The following is a 21,527-nucleotide window of genomic DNA, read 5'->3' on the forward strand; positions in this document are numbered from 1 at the left end:
TTCGAGAAGGCGTGGACGAATGATCGTGAAAACACGTACTGCACGTTGTGAATAATATAGCACCAAGTACACGATAAAAATCCATTTCTAGCCAATTGCAGTATCCAATCAGGATACAGGAAGAAAGTTTCCTATCCAGGGTTTACTATTGGAAACGCGGTTGGAAATAAAGTAAGCACTGGGGACGAGGTTGGCCTGACCTACAATTTAAGACGTGAGCGTCGGGAATAATTGTCAGGGCTGGGAACCCGACTAGGGGAATTCTTCCTTTTTCCAAAAATTTCCGAAGGTGCCAAAGCTGTTTCGTCGACAATCGGATAGCGCCCGAGTATTTCCGAGTAGGTTTATTTAACTGCTAATTTCTTATTAATTTTATTTTAAATGAGTTGATAATTAATATTAATTGTTTTCAAAACTTGAAATTCAACGACGATTTTGTGCATCAAATATACTCGGATCGTACGGGCGAATTTTTTGCTGCGTCATGTACAATTTTGAAATAGACGACCGTTACCGAGATTTTACAAAACTCGGTCTTCATTCGGCTCCGCCTGCTAACAGTGCTATTTGGTTTATTTGGCTATTTTTTTTATACCCCCGGCTTGGTCAATTTTAATGCACTGGGTACGTATGCATATTTTTTTTTATATATCACTCTGTCATAACCATGAGCGGCAGTGGGATAACAAAGAAAAAGAATGTTTTCCAATTGATTTATTTACTAAAGTCAAGTGACTGGCGTGCCCTTTGATTTCTGAGTAAACGTACGTGAAGCGTCAAATTCCTTATACATTTCTGAATATGCAAATTGCCTGTATACAAAACGATTGACCGTGACCTTTCGGTTTTTGATTGGTCAGCAATCACGCAGCCGTTGCTCTTTCCATAAGTAGCAGATATTGCACGTCCTGGGTTTTTCCCCCAGTGAGTCACATCTGGATACATGCCACGCCTGCGCCGCCTTTCGCGCGCCCGCCAAAAGGTAACCACAGTTGAGTTCAGGCCTTGCCAAGAATCAAGACGGGAATAAGAAGTGCTGTTCTGAAAATCGTTCTTTCATTAACTTACCGGAGCTTTTATTGGTTTCGAATCATCATCATGGGTAAGAACATTTGTTTTAGTTGATGTGTTATACTTTTTGCTCACCATACCACAATAATCATGTACAATTTAAGACATTACGTTAATCGAGAGGAATATTCAGTCTTGCTGCTATGTCAAAATGATGTCGGTGGACATGAATCATTTAATGGTGGACCCAGCATTTCCTCCGATCTTTAGACACATTGTAGAACTGAATAAATGCCAGATGATGTTTCCAAACATCCTTCTAGAGTAATGATGTGCATCGGGTCAGGTTGACCAGGCCAAACTGACCCGAAATTAGATATAAACCGAATCCGAACCGAACCAACCCGACCCGACCCGACAAAAAATATTAAGGTAAATCGACCCGACCCGGAAAAAAAAAAAAAACGAAAAAAAGAAGAAGAATACCTGGCTTGGACAATTAAAGTGGTCATTTTTTTGTGCCTACCCTTTCCCACGTGGCGAGTTTTTTGTGTGCAAAATCTTAGTCTTTATCTCTCTCTGTCATATTAAGTGGGTTGATCGAGAGTAACTCTGCTTATTGAACAACGAATGGTATCACACGCAGTATCATGAAAACTGTTACAATCTATCTTTTTCACTGTCAGTCCAGATCCGACTGGAGATTGAGAAATAAATACTATGGGAACTTAAAGGAAAGATACAACATTTGCAAACATCAAAAAACGAAATGATCAAATTATTAAGAAATACCTTACAGGTTTGTTAGGAAATGACAGTCCAAAGCGTGTCTCCTGGTGTGGTGACATTTTCAAAAAAAATTGTATTTTGCCAACGCTGGTCGGCCGACCAGCGTTGGAGAAAACCGTTTTTTTTTTTTCAAATACCGCTCCGACGTTTTCAGAACAGTTGCTCTGCATTTTCTTTGCAATTGATAACACACCTTGTGAAGGGGTACAAGCCTGCCAGACTGATTCTCTGGCCTTACAATTCCCCAAAGTCTATTCATTTCTCTGTTTCATCTTAAGTGGGGTCAGGGAACCAGACTACAAGAACATGATTGGTTTTCTTGGTTTTTCCAGCATCTACCAAGCCCAAAAAGTGAAACAAGTCAGTTTAACAATATTTGCTATAACTTATTAATTCTCCAAATCCATTTATTTCTGAAAATTGCAGCAAAAGCAAATGTTGTACATTCCCTTTAAAGAGGTTGTGGAATGCACGAAGACACAACCTCGTCCCCAGTGCTTACTTTATTTCCAACCGCGTTTCCAATAGTAAACCCTGGATAGGAAACTTTCTTCCTGTATCCTGATTGGATACCGCAATTGGCTAGTAATGGATTTTTATCGTGTACTTGGTGCTATATATTCACAACGTAGAGTACGTGTTTTCGCGATCATTCGTCCACGCCTTCTCGAAAATACTAATTTCCTTTCCAATTTGCTCATATAAATATGAAATATGATACTGCATGTTGTCTCGATAAGATCGTAACAGTTTGACTTAAAAACTCGTGTTTTCGTAACTCACGCCGTGCTCGCGCTGCTACGAATTGACTGTTTTTACCCCAGACACCGCATACAAAAACAAACGCTAATGTGTAACGCATATCCAGGCACCAGACTGTTCCTCATTTGCATACGTGTGCAAAAATCTTGCACATGCAAATGATCCAATACCAGGGTGAGAGAGCAGGTAGTGGTGGGCGCGTACTGCTCGACACCCTGGGGACGAGGTTGTCTAAGACATTTCCGTCATTTTTCGTGTGTATGTAGCCTAAGGTGTGATGAAATAAAAACGACTATTGTTTCTGTCATGAAATGAGTACAAAAGGTACTTTTGAGAGATGTTTTTCAGGTCCAGTTTCGACCCGAACGTGCAACTGTGTAAAAGTCGTCGTTGCGGGCAGCAAACAAAACACAGTAAATCGTGACGTAATAAACAGGACTCGTGTATGCTACTGTGCATCGGGAGTCCTGTTTATTACGTCACGATTTACTGTGTTTTGTTTGCTGCCCGCAACGACGACTTTTACACAGTTGAACGTTCGGGTCGAAACTGGACCTAAAAAACAGCTCTCAAAAGTACCTTTTGTACTCATTTCATGACAGAAACAATAGTCGTTTTTATTTCATCACACCTTAGGCTACATATACCCGAAAAATGACGGGAATGTCTTCGAGCATTCCACAACCTCTTTAATAGTGAACTCGGTGGCCAAACCACACAATGGGCTGCGGTCACAGTGACTGTCATTAATATTGTATCACCTGAATTTCTCAACTGTTTATTTCGGTTTTTTTTTTTTTTCTCAAAAGATGGCTAAAACCGACCGACCCGACCCGAAAATGTAAATGCAAAACTGAAACCGACCAGACCCAACTGAAATGGACAAACCGACCCGACCGGACCCGACCCGAAGTCGGTTTCGGTCGGATCGGTTTCGGTTTCGGGTCGTGTTTGCCATCATTATTCTAGAACCTCGTCAACTGCACTGGAGACGTAGCTGGCTTATCCATCATTTATCAGGCGGTATACATGGACATGTTCCCTGGAACACCATTCTGAAACATTGCATTCACCAGTCTTATACATCATTACGCAGTTCTATCATGAATCATCCATACACTATATTAAAGCCAGGTGAAATCTATAACTGCTGGTCACCAACGACCCTTTATCCCCATACCCTGCATTATTGCAGGCTTGTACCCCTTCACAGGTGTGTCAATTTAAAAGAAAATGCGGAATAAATAAATATGAAAAATTAGGAACAAAGTTTGAAAAAAAAAACAGTTTTCTCCAACGCTGGTCGGCCGACCAGCGTTAGAATTTTTTTTTCTTGAAAATGTCAGTACGTCAGGAGCGACGATTTTACGGGATGCTTTAGGCTGTCATTCCTTACAACTCATTAGGGTATTTCTTGATATTTGATAATTTCGGGTTTTTATGTTTGCAAATGTTGTATCTTCCCTTTAAAGGGATATTGCGGCCTGGAATACATAACAAAAAAACGCGTTTTAAAGGAAATAGTATTAAATGGACAGATTATTTAAAAGTAGAATATGAACGTCCACACAACCATGTTCTTAAAACTGGGCACGTGTGTGTTATTCTTGCGACAACCATGCGAGAACGAATTTCGGGGGTTCATACAGTTTGTCCCGAAAAATCAGGCCGTATAATACCGCCTTTTGAGGATGTTAACGAATATTCAGTGGAATTTTTTTATACCCCGGCTTGGTCAATTTTAATGCACGGGGTACGTATGCATATTTTTTTTATATCACTCTGTCATAACCATGAGCGGCAGTCGGATAACAAGGGAAACACAATATTTTCCCATGATTTATTTACTAAAGTCAAGTGACTGGCGTGCCCTTTGATTTCTGAGTAAACGCACGTGAAGCGTCAAATTCCTTACACATTTTTGAATTTGCAAATTATCTGTATACGAAACGATTGACCGTGACCTCCCTTTCGGTTTCTGATTGGTCAGCAATTTACGCAGCCGTTGCTTTTTCCATAAGTAGCAGATATTGCACGTCCTGGGTTTTCCCCCAGTGAGTCACATCGGGTACAAGCCACGCCTGCGCCGCCTTTCGCGCGCCCGCCGAAAGGTAACCACAGTTGAGTTCAGGCCTTGCGAAGAATCAAGACGGGAATTCGGAGTACTGTTCTGAAAATCGTTCTTTCATTTTTACTTGCCGGAGCTTTTATTGGTTTCCATTCGTCATCATGGGTAAGAACATTTGTTTTATTTGATGTGTTATATTTTTTGCTCACCATACCACAATAACCATGTACAATTTAAGACATTACGTTAATCGAGAGGAATATTCAGTCCTGCCGCTCTGTCCAAATGATGTCAGTGGACATGAATCATTTAATGGTGGACCCAGCATTTCCTCTGATCTTTAGACACATTGTAGAACTGAATAAATGCCAGATGATGTTTCCAAACATCCTTCTAGAGTAAAGATGTGCATCGGGTTGGGTTGACCAGGCCAAACCGACCCGAAATTAGATATAAACCGAATCCGAGCCGAACCAACCCGACCCGACCCGACAAAAAATAAGGTACATCGACCCGACCCGAAAAAAAAGACGCGAAAAAAAATAATACCTGGCTTGGACAATTAAAATGGTCACTTTTTTGTGCCTACCCTTTCCCACGTGGCGAGATTTTTTTGCAAAACCTTAGTCTTTATCTCTCTCTGTCATATTCAGTGGGTTGATCGAGAGTAACTCTGCTTATTGAACAACGAATGGTATCACACGCAGTATCATGAAAACTGTTACAATCTATCTATTTCACTGTCAGTCCAGATCCGACTAGAGATTGAGAAATAAATACTGTGGGAACTTAAAGGGAAGAGGGAAGATACAACATTTGCAAACATCAAAAAACGAAATGATCAAATTATTAAGAAATACCTTACAGGTTTGTTAGGAAATGACAGTCTAAAGCGTGTCTCCTGGTGTGGTGACATTTTCACTAAAATTTTTATTTTGCCAACGCTGGTCGGCCGACCAGCGTTGGAGAAAACTGGCTTTTTTTTCAAAAACCGCTCCGACGTTTTCAGAACAGTTGCTCCGCATTTTCTTTGCAATTGATTACACACCTTGTGAAGGGGTACAAGCCTGCCAGACTGATTCTCTGGCCTTACAATTCCCCAAAGTCTATTCATTTCTCTGTTTCATCTTAAGTGGGGTCAGGGAACCAGACTACAAGAACATGATTGATTTTCTTGGTTTTTCCAGCATCTACCAAGCCCAAAAAGTGAAACAAGTCAGTTTAACAATATTTGCTATAACTTATTAATTCTCCAAATCCATTTATTTCTGAAAATTGCAGCAAAAGCAAATGTTGTACATTCCCTTTAATAGTGAACTCGGTGGCCACACCACACAATGGGCTGCGGTCACAGTGACTGTCATTAATATTGTATCACCTGAATTTCTCAACTGTTTATTTCGGTTGTTGTTTTTTTCTTCAAAAAATGGCTAAACCGACCGACCCGACCCGACCCGAAAATGTAAATGCAAAACCGAAACCGACCAGACCCAACTGAAATGGACAAACCGACCAGACCCGACCCGACCCGACCCGAAGTCGGTTTCGGGTCGGATCGGTTTCGGTTTCGGGTTGTGTTTGCCATAATTATTCTAGAACCTCGTCAACTGCACCGGAGACGTAGCTGGCTTATCCATCATTTATCAGGCGGTATACATGGACATGTTCCCTGGAACACCATTCTGAAACATTGCATTCACCAGTCTTATACATCATTACGCAGTTCTATCATGAATCATCCATACACTAGTATAAGCCAGGTGAAATTTATAACTGCTGGTCAACAACGACCCTTCATCCCCATACCCTGCATTATTGAATACTCGCTGGGAAAGTTGAAATACCTGAGACATTTAGGTAAACATTTACCAAATATTTTGAGTGAGCTGCTTCGCCGTGCCAACTCCAATTATCTAGGGAATATTGATACAAGACAATAGCGTTCTCAATTTTTTTGTTAACAGTGAAACATTTTACTGTAAGCCTACTTTGCATTTATCCTTCATTTTGTGCAACTTCCTTAATATTTTGACACAAAGTTTAACATAGCACTGAAAAGGATGAGATACCTGTTCAGGACTTCAGGTGTAAAATAAAAGGTATTTCCATCAAATTCATTTATAATCTTGTTGTTTGTAAGGATTAGGGCATGCACAAATAGGTACCGGTACAGTGAAAATGCCTTATGTGCTAATTGTTTGTGTGCAGGATGAAAAATGACTACTTTTACATAATTGGCACTTTCTCAGCAACCCCAAGTGCTATTTACATGATTTTTTTCCAGTATTTAAAAGAACTGAAAGTTCTCATCTTTAAAAATCCATCACCATAAAAATCCATCGATCCCTTTGTTTTTAAAAGGCAAATGTTTTAGGGTTGCATTATTTTGTTTCGGCCTCCCTGTATATCCGATTTCCATGAGTGTTTTTCGTAGCATTGGTCTTCCAAACACTACAAGTTTTAGGAGTAATTCTGATTTTTTGTTTTAGATTAATCTCGAATTCACCCTGCATGACTGTGAAGCAAGCGTGCGGCTTTTTAGACACAACAGCTTTAGTAAAAGTAGGCCATATTTTAAAACGGATTTTTCTTTTGGTTTCATGATTGTTTTTCTTCATGAGATTTGTTGCTTTTTTTTTATAAGTTTGATCATCTATTTGTTTTACTTAGATTCCGTATAAGATGAGTTTAATTCAATTTCCGAGAGCTGACTGAGAAAAAAAAGTTGTAAAAAAAACACTAACGTCCGGGTTAAAAACAAAGGAGGAAGCGGGGCTTTCTGTTTTTATTTTTTTCATTTTCAAGATGGCCGCCATTCTTCCTTTTTTTTTTTTAATTTTCGACAACCGTAGATTTGTACCCTGTTCAAAGACATACAAAAGAAACAGACATGCTGGACTCTTTAAGAAAAAGAAAAATACTTACAGCAATTTTAATACTTTACTAGTACGGTATTACAAGAATTAAAACACACAGCCACACCGGCATTCTTGTCCACGTTGCCTTTATGCCACTATGCATTTTTCTCACGAAAATGGTATTCTTTTTGACGTAGCATTTAAATCGTCGGCTAGCTTCGAACAAACAAAAGATTATCGGAAATTTTCACTGCAAATAGCTCCACATGCATACGAGGTGTGAATCATTTCTATAAAAGCATTTCATTCCTTAGAACAGTTGTGAACAAACGTTAAGCTTGGAAAAATCTTGTGCGCACATGTACTGCGGAGCCGTCACGTGGTTTGACAAGCAAGCTATTTCTCATCTTGGGGATTCCCTTGTACATGAGCACGCGCTGGCTGACCTAGGATCGCGCTGTCATGGCACGTTGGTGGCATCTCGTCTATGTAAGGCCAAAAAAAGTCTCCGGTTTCTGGTATGCGCGCGCGTCGCCGTATTAGCCATGCGCGTCGGCAAAATAAAAACGGGTTTTTTTTCGTTTTTTCAATGTAAGATGATGTCTAAAGACCGCCAAACTCATTGGTTTGACTGGAATCTTGCTGCTGAACAATTTTAATGTGTTTTTAGATGGGGTTACGATCGAGTATAAGCTTTCTCTGGACTCCCATATATTTTGCACAAAATTTACTCTGGTTCCGGGTTCCCGCCAAATAATGATGAATTAGAACGGTATAAAGACCGAGACCAGCTTACTCGGTAACGACATATTTTACAAAACTGGAAGATATAGTTTCTGTGCACTTATCCCCCCCCCCTGTTTCCTAGTATTTATTCCAAGAATTAAATATTGGATTTGTAATGTTTGAGTAGCGTTGGCGGCGCGTGCCGTGGCCACATCGTCGCTCAGTCCTTGATCCATCGTTGAGGCTGGTTTGGATTGGAGACCGGAGGCACGACTGCATGACAATGAAAATGTCCGATAGAGTATTACATTAGAATTCTCACTCGCAAGTATTTTATATTTTAGATAAGGTAACCAAGAAAGTAAATAATCTCTTCGATGTCCCAATGTGCTGTAAACGCGGATGCGTGATGAACGTCAATATATTTGAATATAAATGTCACCGACACCACGAAGTAACACTCTACCGTGTTAAACCATATTTTTTTTCTATTTTCAGTTTTTTTTTATTTTTAAACATTATTCATCAAGGCCTACCATTGCACGAAGTTTCAAAGCTTTAAGAGCTTTATTCTTATAATTACGCTAAGTATCCATGGCAACTTTTGCGCAAAAGTGACAATTTTCGTTTTCACGAAGTAACACTCGAGTTCCATTTACCATTGCAATACATGGCGCACACTCTGCTCATAAGTGAGCAAACCTTTTCACGAAGTAACACTTACGCCATCAGCCTCGGTTCAAAATTTTGGCAACTGGTATCAAATGAGGGGAATGATCGTCATAGCTATTTTTAGCGAGGTATATACCTCCCGCATTGGAAAATATAGCATTGCAGCGGTGGCAGCTTTTTAGGTGTTATCACCCTTTTATTCGAAATGTCCATCAAAATGCTTGTTAATACTTTAGGGGCGGTATACCTTGCGCATGCGTACTTTAATCATTTATGCCCTGATTTGATACCGACCAAACCCCCAGGCTGATGGCCTAACTCTTCTTGTAATAAGTTGTATGAGCGCGCGTCCGCTGACCCGAAGTTGCACCTTCCTCGTGTTGAATACATTGAAGAGTGTTACTTCGTGAAAACGAAAATTTACAGTTTCGCAGCCTTTTCGGTTTCACGAACTAACACTCATCTTTTTTTCTCTTATTTCTTGTTTATGTAATACACAAACGAGTGAAAAACAGCAGATTTAATAAATTCAATTCATCAAGTGTCCACAACGAGAAACCTAACTGAAAATACTCTATCGTTTTGACGCAAAGTGTTGTTTTAGAAGGCGTTCAACTTTAGTTGCCGTTTTCTCCGATTGCTAGTTTTTACTGGTATGTAGATGAGTGTCACTTCGTGGTGTCGGTGAAGGTAAAATGTAATTTAAAGAAAAAACAAATAAAATCTCACAGAAAAGAAAATAATTTGATAGGGTGGTTAACAATTTTTTTGTTGGTTTCCTTTCTTGCAGATGGGAAACTGTTGACTTTTCTGCTGGTCGTTTGCGCAGCTTCCAATGGTATGTTAATGTGTTTGCTCGTTTGTTTAGTTTTGTTGCTATTGTGTTATATGAAGGAAAAAGCTAGAGGGCGTATCTGGAAAAAAGAAAATTGGGCTAATTTCAAAATTCAAAGTTTCCTTTTTTTTCCACAGTGAAATGAAGCAATGAATGGTTAACTTTGGTGAAAGGCATTGTTATAATCTTCAATGTTTTCATATTTCAAGGGATTTTGAAACAGTTGACTTTGATCACAGAATTTCAGCAAGTTCAAATGTGCTATTTTCACACGGACAGGATGCATCTCGCAGATCGAGTCAATTTTTATGAATGAATTTTAAGTAATTTAGTAACAAAAAGTGCATTTTCAGTAGACCCAACTTTTCTAATGAGAATTAATACTTGACAGAACTATGTATATTTAGTTGTTTACCCAATTCTTGTTTTGATATGAACAAGGATATTTATTCTACAAATAGTGCGGTATTTCCAAAATATCAGGCAAATTGCTTCAAACAGTATTGGTTTCCTTCAGTTTAACCCCCTGGATTAACAAACGTTTCCTAGATTGGTTTATCTGCTTGATTATTCGTCCCAACCCAAGGCCAGGCCGCACCACAAAAATATAAATTTCCTGTCACGTTAATAGAAGTTCCGTTGCACAATCACACTACAGAGTGCGTCAAAATAGAAAGTGTCATAATTAGAAGAAAAAACAATATCAAAAAATATGCGGCTCGCTCTATTTCATAGAAATTGAAGTACTTGTTATTGGGTATGAACTGTGAACATTTCACGTAATTTCCCAAGTTACGTCTATTTTAATACACAGATAAAAAAATTCAGCTGTCCACTGATATTGAGTACCGAAGTGTGATGTCAGTAAGTGTAGTGCAAACGAATGGCGTATACGCGCGCGTGTTGGTTCACGTTCTAAATCACGCGCTAATGTCTTTTACACACATTTTGTGCGCGTGACGAATTCACTTCGGTACTCCATACCGTTCAACAAATTGATGAATGCAATGAAATACAATGAAACATGGACGTTCTCCTCACTGATGTCTATCAGCCTCGACTCCATGGGCGCGTGCGTGTTCCTTACACTAACCCCTGGCCGTGATGATGACGTAAATGACGCTGATTGGCTATTCACAGCGTACTGCGCGCGCATTTCGAAGATTGCACGCCGGGCGCGCTCATAATGCGCTCGCGTGCTTTGCACGTAACGTCACGTACGAAAAAAAAAATGTTATTCAAAAGTCGCGATGCCTGCACGATATGGATTATGGCAGCCTCGTTTTTCCAAAAATGTTCGTGGTTTGGAAGAGAGAAATATTTTTTTCACCAATTTGTATTGAAATAAAAGTTTAAATATAGCAAATGAGAAGGATCTATATGTCAGTTATATAAAACAAATATTGAGTGGCTTTTTTGTGAAATGGGAAAGTCTAGATTTTACCTTGCAATAATATTCCTCCCATTCCACGCTGATCCACTCAATATTTGTATATTAAACTTACTTGTTAAAAAAGTCTTCCCGTTTGCTTTGTTTGTACTTTAAATTGTTCGCAACAACTCTCATTGGTTTTGTTCACGTTTTCCAACCGAGGAGTCCTCTATTCGGTTTTTGTCCTCGATTCACCCGCGTGTCCTCGATTACACCATAAACACGCGCACCTAATAAGTGACCTAAATTAGTGCTTTTTTTTTCTTAAAAAGCAATCAAATTTTAAACACCAATAAAGTTTATCTTAAACAAGCAGGTTTTTCCACAAATCTCAAAAAGAAATTTCTGAAATAGATCCATGTTATTAGAGGTTATGCACGTTTTACTAAAAGAACCCATTTGAATAGCTGACCATGGAATGCCAATAAAGGCTCTTCATCCCAGTGAGAGTTACACACAAGCATTCAAATACAAATGAGATAAATAATTGAAATCAATACTGAAACAGTACTTTTTCCTTCAGATTTGTGTTTTGAATATGATGAACAAGTCATCAATTCTTTTCTGACATGGGTAGTTTTTCTTTGCAAGTACTCCTCCATATGTCGAGGTGGGAGAACCACTGATCTCTATATAAAGACTGGATAGCGGATATCCATACACCAGTCACACAGCAGACTTTGCATATTGACCAATTCGCCCCCGGTCTCACGGAGATGGCCGCGTTTAATAGACCGCTTGCAGATGCGTTCGATAATCGACGCGCGAAGGCGCGCGACGCCATGTTGTGGGACAAGCGTATATCTATCTATGCACATTTTGTCCCATAACATGGCGTTGCGCACCTTCGCGCGTCAATTATCGATCGCGTCTTCAAGCGGTCTATACCATACCTAAGCGTATATACAGCGCGCGCTCTTTCAAGAGTTGACGCGCAGTTTGGTCACGTACGCGTATTATGATGTTCTAAAAAGGACACATTTCCGTAGTGGTTATATTTCCAAAACGCCGAAAAAGTGAACTTCGACATTAAAGATATAGTCCATCATTTGTAATTTGTGCAATTTGTTCGTTTGAAGAAACACAGGTGTTCAAAATCTAAGGAAGGATACTGAATAACTAACCTGATGAAGTTTCAGTTCAGCTTCAGCTGTATATTCCGAGAAAAATAGCATTCTAGGATCTCAATTTCAAATCAAAAGTTGCTGAAGCATGTTTTGAATTGTTTTAAATTGCAGCTATACGCGATGTCGCACACTGATCCTACGAATTATAGCAACCGCGCACGCCTGTGCGTAGTGCCAATGCTTACGCGCGCTGCGCCGAATAACAAAACGAACTACTAATTTAAATTTTGGAAAGGCCTTCTTTCGTTGATTACTTCGAAATGATAGTTTGCCAGAAAGATGAATTTCACAGGGAGTTTAGTCCACTTACTATCTTTCAACCAAGTATGTTTTCAACAAAAATACGCCAGTCACTTTTTCGGATGGCTGCAAATGATGGACTATAGCTTTAAGAAAAGTAAATCACGACGTTAGAAACACTGTAAACTGCGGTCAGTGGTGGTGGTGGTCAAAATATAAGTGAAGTGAAACGCGATGTTACAAAAGTAATCATGCTGTCTATAAAGACGGCAACTTGTCCTTTGTAGATCACCAGCCGGTCTCACCAATATGGCGTCAAATTCATTCGTTGTGCGGCAGCCTCGACTCCATGGGTGCGTGCGCGTTCCTTACACTAACCCCTGGCCGTGATGATGACGTAAATGACGCTGATTGGCTATTCACAACGTATTGCGCGACGCTGAACGCGCACACCGGCATGCATTTGCACACCAATACCGCGTCATGGAACAAGAATGGTCGTAACTGTTCAATAGTATTTCCCATTCCCCATGGGCGGATAGTATTTTTTTGAGCCCCGGCGTGAATGGCAGTAATATACAATTATTATACCTCATATATATTCATGATCGAGAGCAAAAAATCTCACTGGTCAATTCACCATCACGTACGTGCCAGATGTTATTTTTGCTGTTTACCAAGCGCACGCGCAAGGATTCACGCACAGGGTAAATACGCATGCGTAGTAGACTGTCGCACGGGTTGCCCGTGCGACAGTCTACTACGCATGCGCTTTACAAAGCAATCGTGGAACTGTCGCACGGGTGTAGTACGCACGCGCGAACATCGCCTAGTCTGGTTCCCAGACAAAAGGATTCTGACTATTCCTGATGAATCTTAGGTCCGGTAGCCTCCGGTAATACATTGTATTACAATTTACGTCACGTGACTAAAACGGGAGGAATTCCTCCTTTTTCCGAAAATTTCCGAAGTTTGCCGAAATCGTTTCGTCGACAATCGGATAGCGCCCGAGTATTTCTGAGTATATAATATAGGTTTAATTAACTGCTAATTGATTATTAATTTTATTTTGAATTAGTTGATAATTAATATTCATTGCTTTCATTTAGAAAACTTGACATTCAACGACGATTTTGTGCATCAAATACTCGGATCGTATGGCCGAACGTTTTGCTGCGTCATGTACAATTTTGAATTTGACGACCGTTACCGAGATTTTCCAAAACTCTGTCTTCATTCGGCTCCGCCTGCTAACAGTGCTATTCGGCTGCCTAATTTTGAAGATTCCAAATCAACATTAGTCAATGTTATCTTACAGAAACATCAAACTGCATTATCATAACTGTATGATATTACGAAGCAATTGATGTATATTAAAATTTTGATCAGAACATTAAAAGCTACAGCGATAAAGCGAAATCGGAAACGAAGCCGAGCTTTGAAAAAGGGCCATCAATGTCGTCATGTTTATTTTAGCCGAGGCTGCCTGACCTAAGATTCATCAGGAATAGTCAGAATCTTTTGGTCTGGGAACCAGACATCGCCCAAACGAGCTACACACGTACGAGGCGAGGAGATGGCTGTACAGGGCGTTATTTTCCCGAGCTCAATGATGCCGAACTAGAGAATATTTAAGGACAAGAGAGATGCCTCCTGTACAAAAGAATGTTGTACACAAACTACTGTATTTACAGCTGCACTGTATTGTAAACGAACTGAACTAGTGAATTTGAGCAATACGATTCTAGTGTTGAACTGGACAAGTTTTTTCAAATGTTTTTTTTTTTTTGAGGTACACACTGCAACGAAAAAACAAACAAATCGGCGCTGAATATGTATGAGGTATAGTAAAACAAATATAACATGGGTTATTTTATGATTTTAATACCGAGCGATAATATTCCTCCCATTTCACAATTTAAAGCCACTCAATATTTGTTTTATATAACTGACATATAGATCCTTGTCTATTGATATATTTGAACTTTTATTTCAATGCAAAATTGGTGAAAAAAATGTATTTCTCTCTTCCAAACCACCCGTTCACGAAAATGTTTGAACCTAACGCTGTAGCGCTGGCTCTTCTTTGGAACAATACGCGCTACGCGCAATGCTGAACGCGCACATCAGCATGCATTTGCACACAAAAAACCGCATCATTGAACAAGACTGATCCAACCTCGTTCCCATGGGTACGAGATCTTGCTGCGCTATGTTAATTGTTTCCCATCATGCCTTGCGCGATCTCGATATAAAGACTGGATAGCGGGTATGCATACAACATTCGCACAGTAGACTTTGCATATTGACCAATTCGCCCCCGGTCTCACGAAGATGGCCGCGTATAATACGAACGTTCTACGCGTAAATACGCTTGCGTTGTATCAACAGTTTACGCGCATTTTGATGTTATGATGTTCTAAAAGGGATACATTTCCGTAGTGATTATTAATTTAAAAACGCCGAAAAGTGATTTGCGGCATTTTAAAAAGTAACCACGCCGTTAGAAAAATTGTAGTAAACCTTGGTCAGTGGGGGTGGTCAAAATATAAGTCAAGTGAACCTTGACGTTACAAAAGAAATCATGCTGCCTATAAAGCCGGCAACTTGTCCTTTGTAGATCACCAGCCGGTCTCACCGGTCTCACCAATATGGCGTCAAATTCATTCATTGTGCGGCTCTTTATTAGCTATCCAGTCTTTATATAGAGATCAGTGGTCAAAATATGGCACATTATAATTAGGCTGCAGTTTATCCGTTTTACGCGCCGACGCCATGAAAGTTGTGTTTTTGAAGAATCAATGCTTTCAAACATAAGGTTTGGACGTTGCGTTATTTAGCAAAGATTTGTATTAAAGGTACGTACAACTTTTGGCCCTTTACAACCGCAGATACAGGGTGTTTTTTTTAGCGAAGAACTAGGCTGCCATAATCCATATCGTACAGGCATCGCGCAGTTTTGAATATTCGTGCGTGACGTGACGTGCAAAGCACGCGAGCGCATTATGGGCGCGCCCGGCGTGCAATCTTCAAAATGCCCGCGCAGTACGCTCTGAATAGCCAGTCAGCATCGTTTAGGGCCCTGTATCACTTCTGCGTATCCTAATTCCTTATCAGTTGCGCATTGACATTTTGTTCATACGCAGTCGTACGCACAATACGCACCTCATATGCATTTCTATCGTTTTGTGTAGGTTTTATGTACGCAGATATACGCATGGTACGGCCCAGTAGGCAGGATAGTTTTGGGCATGCACAAAACTACGCTGTGTACGCTGTTACGCAGGTCATAAGTTATAAATACGCAGCGCATCGGTCCCGCATCAGTCGAGTGCGTTACGAGTACGCTATGTGTTCGTGAAGCACCCCGTCAGTATATGAGCCGCCTGTATTGGACGTATACATAGCGTACTTGCAGCGCAGATGCAACGCATAGGCATAGCGGTTGGCATTGGTCGGGTGCGTCCGGAATACGCTCGGCATGCGCACTGCATACTGACCTATTCGCAGCCAGAAAAATAATGTTGTGCACTGCATACGGAACTCATACGCATCTCATACGCAATGGATGCGCTGAATTCGTTACTTGTACACTAGATGTGCGTCGCACATAAGTCAAAGTGATCAAAACATTTCGACGTTAATTGAGCGTACGGCTGCGTATTGAAAAGTTTTGATAAGGAACTCATAAGGAATTAGGATACGCAAAGGTGTGACAGGGGCTTTACGTGTACATCACAGCCAGGGGTTAGTGAAGGAATGCGCACGCGCCCATGGAGTCGAGGCTGAGACTAATCCTAACTATTCAATAGTATTTCCCATTCCCCATGGGCGGATATTAATTTTTGAGCTCCGGCTTGAACAACCTCGTCCCCAGTGCTTACTTTATTTCCAACATCTTTTCCAATAGTAAGCCCTGGATAGGAAACTTTATTCCTGTATCCTGATTCGATACCGCCATTGGCCAGAAATGGATTAATATCGTGACTTGGTGTTGTTATTCACAACGTGAGTACGTGTTTTCGCGATCATTTGTCCATATCTTCTCGAAAATATTCATTTTCTTTCCAATTTGTTCATATCAATATGAAATGTGATACCGATAAGATCGTAACAGTCTAATTCAAATACAATGGTGTTTTCGCAACTCACGCCATGCTCGCGCTGCGACGAATTGATTCTGTTTTTACCCAAGACACCGCATACAAAAACAAACGCAAATATAACGCACAGGCAGGCACCAGACTATTCCTCATTTGCATACGTGTTCAAACATCTTTCACATGCAAATGATCAAATACCAGGGTGAGAGAGCAGCTAGTGGTGGGCGCGTACTGCTCGACACCCTGGGGACGAGGTTGCGGCTTGAATGACAGTAATACCGAATGACACGTGATGTGAGTTCCACCAATCAAATGACAAGGATCTGTATGTCGGTTATATAATGACAAATGACACGTGATGTGAGTTCCACCAATCAAATGACAAGGATCTGTATGTCGGTTATATAAAACAGGCTAGCGCACCCTCACTTCCTGATTGTTAAAAAAATAGAAGAAAAAAAAGTGACAATTTAATATACAAAGTATTAACTTAAGGGTGTCACCGAGCAACAAAGACCTGCCCACAGTGAGGGCGCTCTATGCAGGCGGTCCATGGACTCTCACTCCACTTCTTTTCACCCATTGAATCTCCAGCTGTTGCTCTCAAGTGCCACGTGTGTGCTGAGGGGGGAATCTGTACTGACGGCGATATTGGTGAACTTCAGACCTGCCCGAGTGTCTCTGGCTTCGTGGCCAATCAGTGTGCAAAATTTGACGGGGGGATTTCCGGGTCCATTGCAGGTATCTGATCTTGTCTTTCGTTGTAATACAAGAAACAATAATACAGACCATTCTTTTGAACAATGAGGGCGATGCAGCACCGCCATTTTCCGGGTACCAACACTAGAAAGTCCCACTTATTGAAGCAGTTTAGTAACTTTAATTCAATCTGAATATTACATGGGCTAATAATTGTAAAATGTCATGTTAAAACAATTTTGTTATACCCCGAGAATGACGTCCCTGAAGCGCGCGCCCTCATTGGATATGAAACAATGGCATATTGCTGTAGTAATGATAGTCTAGTTCCGAGATAAAAGATTCTGAATATTTCTTACAAATACATTCGAATGTGAGATGAGTTAGCAGCCACGCGGCACGTGACCAAAAACGGGAGAAACGCCTCCCGTTTCTAAATCAAAAGTTTGCCGAATACATTTCATAGGCACTTTTTGGTAGCGCCCGGGTATTTTCGGGTATAAAATGTTGTATTTACCTTCTATGAGTGGATTATTAATAGTTGTTGCTTGCATTTAAAAGAACTTGAAATTCAAGGACGACTTTGCCTATCAAGTTTGCACTCGGCTCGTACGAGGGGCGAGCATGCATGTAGTGTTTTGAACCTGACGACGATAACCTTCCAGAACTCGGTGTCGTCTCCAGTTCGGCTTCGCTCGCTATTTGGGTTCCTAACTTTGAAGATTCCAGCTCGACATTATTCAATGTTATCCTTACACCGGCAGCCGGTGGCGACTGCCTTACCACCAATATAGATGTCAGGGCGTCTGGAAATTGTCATGTCAGGGAACCAGACTATAAAAAAATGAAAGTTGCATTCCCCGTGGTCTTCAACAAAGTCGTTTTTGCTCTGAATACATTTTCAACTTATATGTTTTAGTATGGGTTTTCCCGGCCAATTTCCTGAAATGCTCATTCACTTCTCAACGTCGGTCATTTATTTTCGTCTGAATTTGAATGCACGCTTTAATCCCATTTTAATTTAACGAATGTTCAATCGTTTTCATTGTCCGTGCATTCGGTTTTGAGAAACAGACGGCCAATTACGTTACTTTGTGCATTCATTACGCAAGCATACCTTTTCTAAATTGATTTCAGGTACAGCTAATTTGATTGAAGGTTCATGAAAAAGAAACCCCTCATTATATCTGGTGCCAATGGCATTAAACTCAAAGTGAAATAGAACAGTGAATGTTTGAAATCGCCCTCTAAAGCGAAAAAGAAGTCTTATAAACGAATCTGAATGGACATAAACGAAAGGTGCTGCTCAATCACTTAATATTGATTGAAATGGAATCGAATGCACAGGTAGCGAAAATGAAACGCGTGTTTAGAGCGATCCTCAAATTCAGACGAAAATGAATGACCGATTTTCAGAAGTGAATGAACATCTTAGGAAATTGGCCGGGAAAACCTATATTATTACTATCTTCACCCCAATTTGCAATCATTGTCAGTATTTGTTAGCGCAAAGCACAGTTGATTTGTATTGACCTTTTCGAGATATGCCAGGCAAAAAATGAGTATATTTTGACATGTATACAATATAGTTTACGCAAGCAATCTCTAAACTTTTAAATGTGCTCAATACGAATCAGCGTTCCTCATGATACAGTAACAGCAGCCTCAACCGTCCGGAAAGAAAGTAACATAAACAGTGGAAAAGGTGCTTTCATAATTCTATTTTTTCTCCAGGAGCCGAGATCTCTTTCAGTGGAGTGATTCGCGGTTGCAACCTCCTCCCTGAAAACTTCGACGCCCCGCCTCTTCAGTGCTTCTCTGGCTCCGAGGCTACTGCTTACTTCCGCAACATAGTCGAAGGTCTGGTGCCTGATGGCACCTCTATCGGCGATGGCCTGCTGGGTATCACGATCACGGGCGACCTGTGCTACTGCGCTGACGACGGCTGCAACGGCGTAGGCTCCCTCAAGCCGTTCCTCTGGCTGATCCTCGCCGTGGGCTTGATGCACTTGCTGCTGAAATAAATGGCGGCTGGTGTGTGCGACCCCCAGATAGTGGAACTAACATGGCCACTGCAACTTATAGCTGCCTAGATTAAATAAGTAGTAGGCTTAGTGTTGAATAGTTAGACAGTGTGTTTTCTGCTGCTGCTTTGTAGTCTTTTCACTTGTATATTCCAGCCTTATTAGCCTGTTAAGTCCCGGATTACATTTGACCTGGAATCCGGGTCATATTTGACCTTACACTTCGCCAGGTCAACACTTTCTGGGTTAAAATAACACTGTGCTGGTTGATTCTCCAGGACTTTTTGACCCGAAAAGTGTAATAATCGACCCTGAAAATGTGACCTGGATAATTGAATTGATCCCGAAAATATTGACCGGTAAATTGTATAGAATGTATCCTGGCACCAGTTATGCATTTACCTGCGCACACACTTTACCGTTCCCACGGGTGTAGCCACATTGTAGTAAGTGTTCAAGATGGTAAATAGTTTTAAGGATTATTACACTAGTGACAGGGTAATACAATTTCGTTATATTTCACCATGAAAAAGTACCAATACTATTTTGTCTTTAACCTTTAGGTTGAATTGTTTTTGCATTTGATTCTTTCGCTCTAGCTTATGTAGAATTATTTGACAGTTGCTTTTTACACAGTTATGCACAATTATACCCGCGCATTTCTTGTTATCGCGATGTATTTGTTACATTATTGTCAATCAATATGAAAACACCTGTTGCATCGTTGATTGCTCAGATTGGGCCAGTTTAATAAATATCGTGTTGAAAAATATTTCTAAACTTACCAACTACATGTATCACATTTATAGCTTTAAACGTCATTACTTTTGTGTGTGAATTTCAGCAAGATTGATTTTACATTCTGATTGAAGTCAGTCAAATCATCCGATATAAGAAGAATATTCCTAACTGGACTATATACGCTAGTATCTGAAAACAAAAGATACAAGCTTAATTATCCGAGCACTCAATAACTGTTTTGTGTATTGATAATGATGAGGCGTCTTCCTCGACAAATCATGAAAGAGTTTATAATATGAAGGCGTTTGGGTGATACGTAGCCACTTCAGAGAAATAATTGATCAAGTGATTGTGATTTGCGTTTTTTTTCTTCAAAACCTGATTTGCCTACCAGTACTACGTTTTATACGGCTGAGTGGATTCCTGTACTTTTGAAGAACATTTGAAGAGGTCAGCAATAATGTAACTTACTACATTTTTAGAAAAGTACAAAGAATCTGGCGTTTGACTTTTGAAAAAAAAAATATAATTAGACGTTTATTGTATTTTGCTCAGTTTCGCCTTAAGCAAAGGCCATTTGCAAAAACTGTTCCGCTCGGAGTAAAAGTGACCGAAAAGTTCCACTGGTTACCGGCTACCAGCGAGCTCAGGCCGCTGATGCAGTCTGATTTCATAGCGCCCTCTTGTCGCGTCGGTGTCGCGTCAGTTTTTTGATTTTGGTCACCCACAATCCTTTTGGGTTCTTTCATAAGTCATGTTTAGACGCTTAGCAATTTGTTTTGGTCTGGCGACCAAGAGGGCGCTATTTAGTTCGGGTAGACTCCTTCGTGTGTCCCGAACCACTCCTTCGTGTGTCCCGAACCAAGATTTAATAGCGCCCTCTTTTTCTGGCTGCCATATCGCACAAGTGTTAGCGACTCGGTCTGTGCCAGCTTTCTTGGTTTGACCAGTAACTACAGTGAATTGAACTCTCACTCCAAAAAAAAGACGTCACTTTTACCCTAAGCCGAATTTGAAAAAGAGTTTTCTGCGTTTGCTCAGCATTGGTAGTATAGCCAATTCTCTTTGACAAACTCACGTTTCGAGAGATGTTGCCATCAATAAAGATGTTGTACTGCAAACAACTGTGGCTTTTCATTGTGTTTCTATTGCAGCTTATTTTGATGACACCAAGTTAATATTCTTGCAACCCTGGGTTTATAACCCAGATTACAGTTTATGATTAGTATAAGATAGTGAATAGATGCACCTATAGGCTGTGTTCCCTGTGCTCTCTTTGACAAATTCCGTTTTGTTCCTATTAATAATTTGTTTAACATGTATGTTTCATTCTATAAACCCCAAACCCTATTTTTCGTTGCAACCCTGCATTTTTTTCTTTGGGGTGGGGGCACAAACAGAATCGCCTTGCGAGCGGACTGGCTCCCGGTCCGAATAAAA

General features: G+C 40.5%; 1 protein-coding gene across 2 annotated transcripts; it reads left to right on the forward strand.

The window, feature by feature from the left end:
- The first annotated feature begins 949 nt into the window (after positions 1 to 949).
- On the forward strand, positions 950 to 21,211 carry LOC119736271. Of its 2 annotated transcripts, none has more exons than XM_038210315.1 (4): positions 950 to 1,102; positions 9,677 to 9,724; positions 17,218 to 17,364; positions 19,057 to 21,211. In XM_038210315.1, exons 1-4 carry the CDS (start codon positions 1,099 to 1,101, stop codon positions 19,344 to 19,346), a joined length of 489 nt encoding a protein of 162 aa, XP_038066243.1. In that variant the 5' UTR covers positions 950 to 1,098; the 3' UTR covers positions 19,347 to 21,211. The 2 variants fall into 2 exon arrangements, with proteins under 2 accessions (XP_038066243.1, XP_038066244.1); XM_038210316.1 differs by lacking the exon at positions 950 to 1,102 and adding an exon at positions 4,699 to 4,795.
- Positions 21,212 to 21,527: the final 316 nt, after the last annotated feature.

Source organism: Patiria miniata, unplaced genomic scaffold (assembly GCF_015706575.1).
Source record: "Patiria miniata isolate m_02_andy unplaced genomic scaffold, ASM1570657v1 HiC_scaffold_29, whole genome shotgun sequence".
In the NCBI taxonomy this organism is placed as follows: domain Eukaryota; kingdom Metazoa; phylum Echinodermata; class Asteroidea; order Valvatida; family Asterinidae; genus Patiria; species Patiria miniata.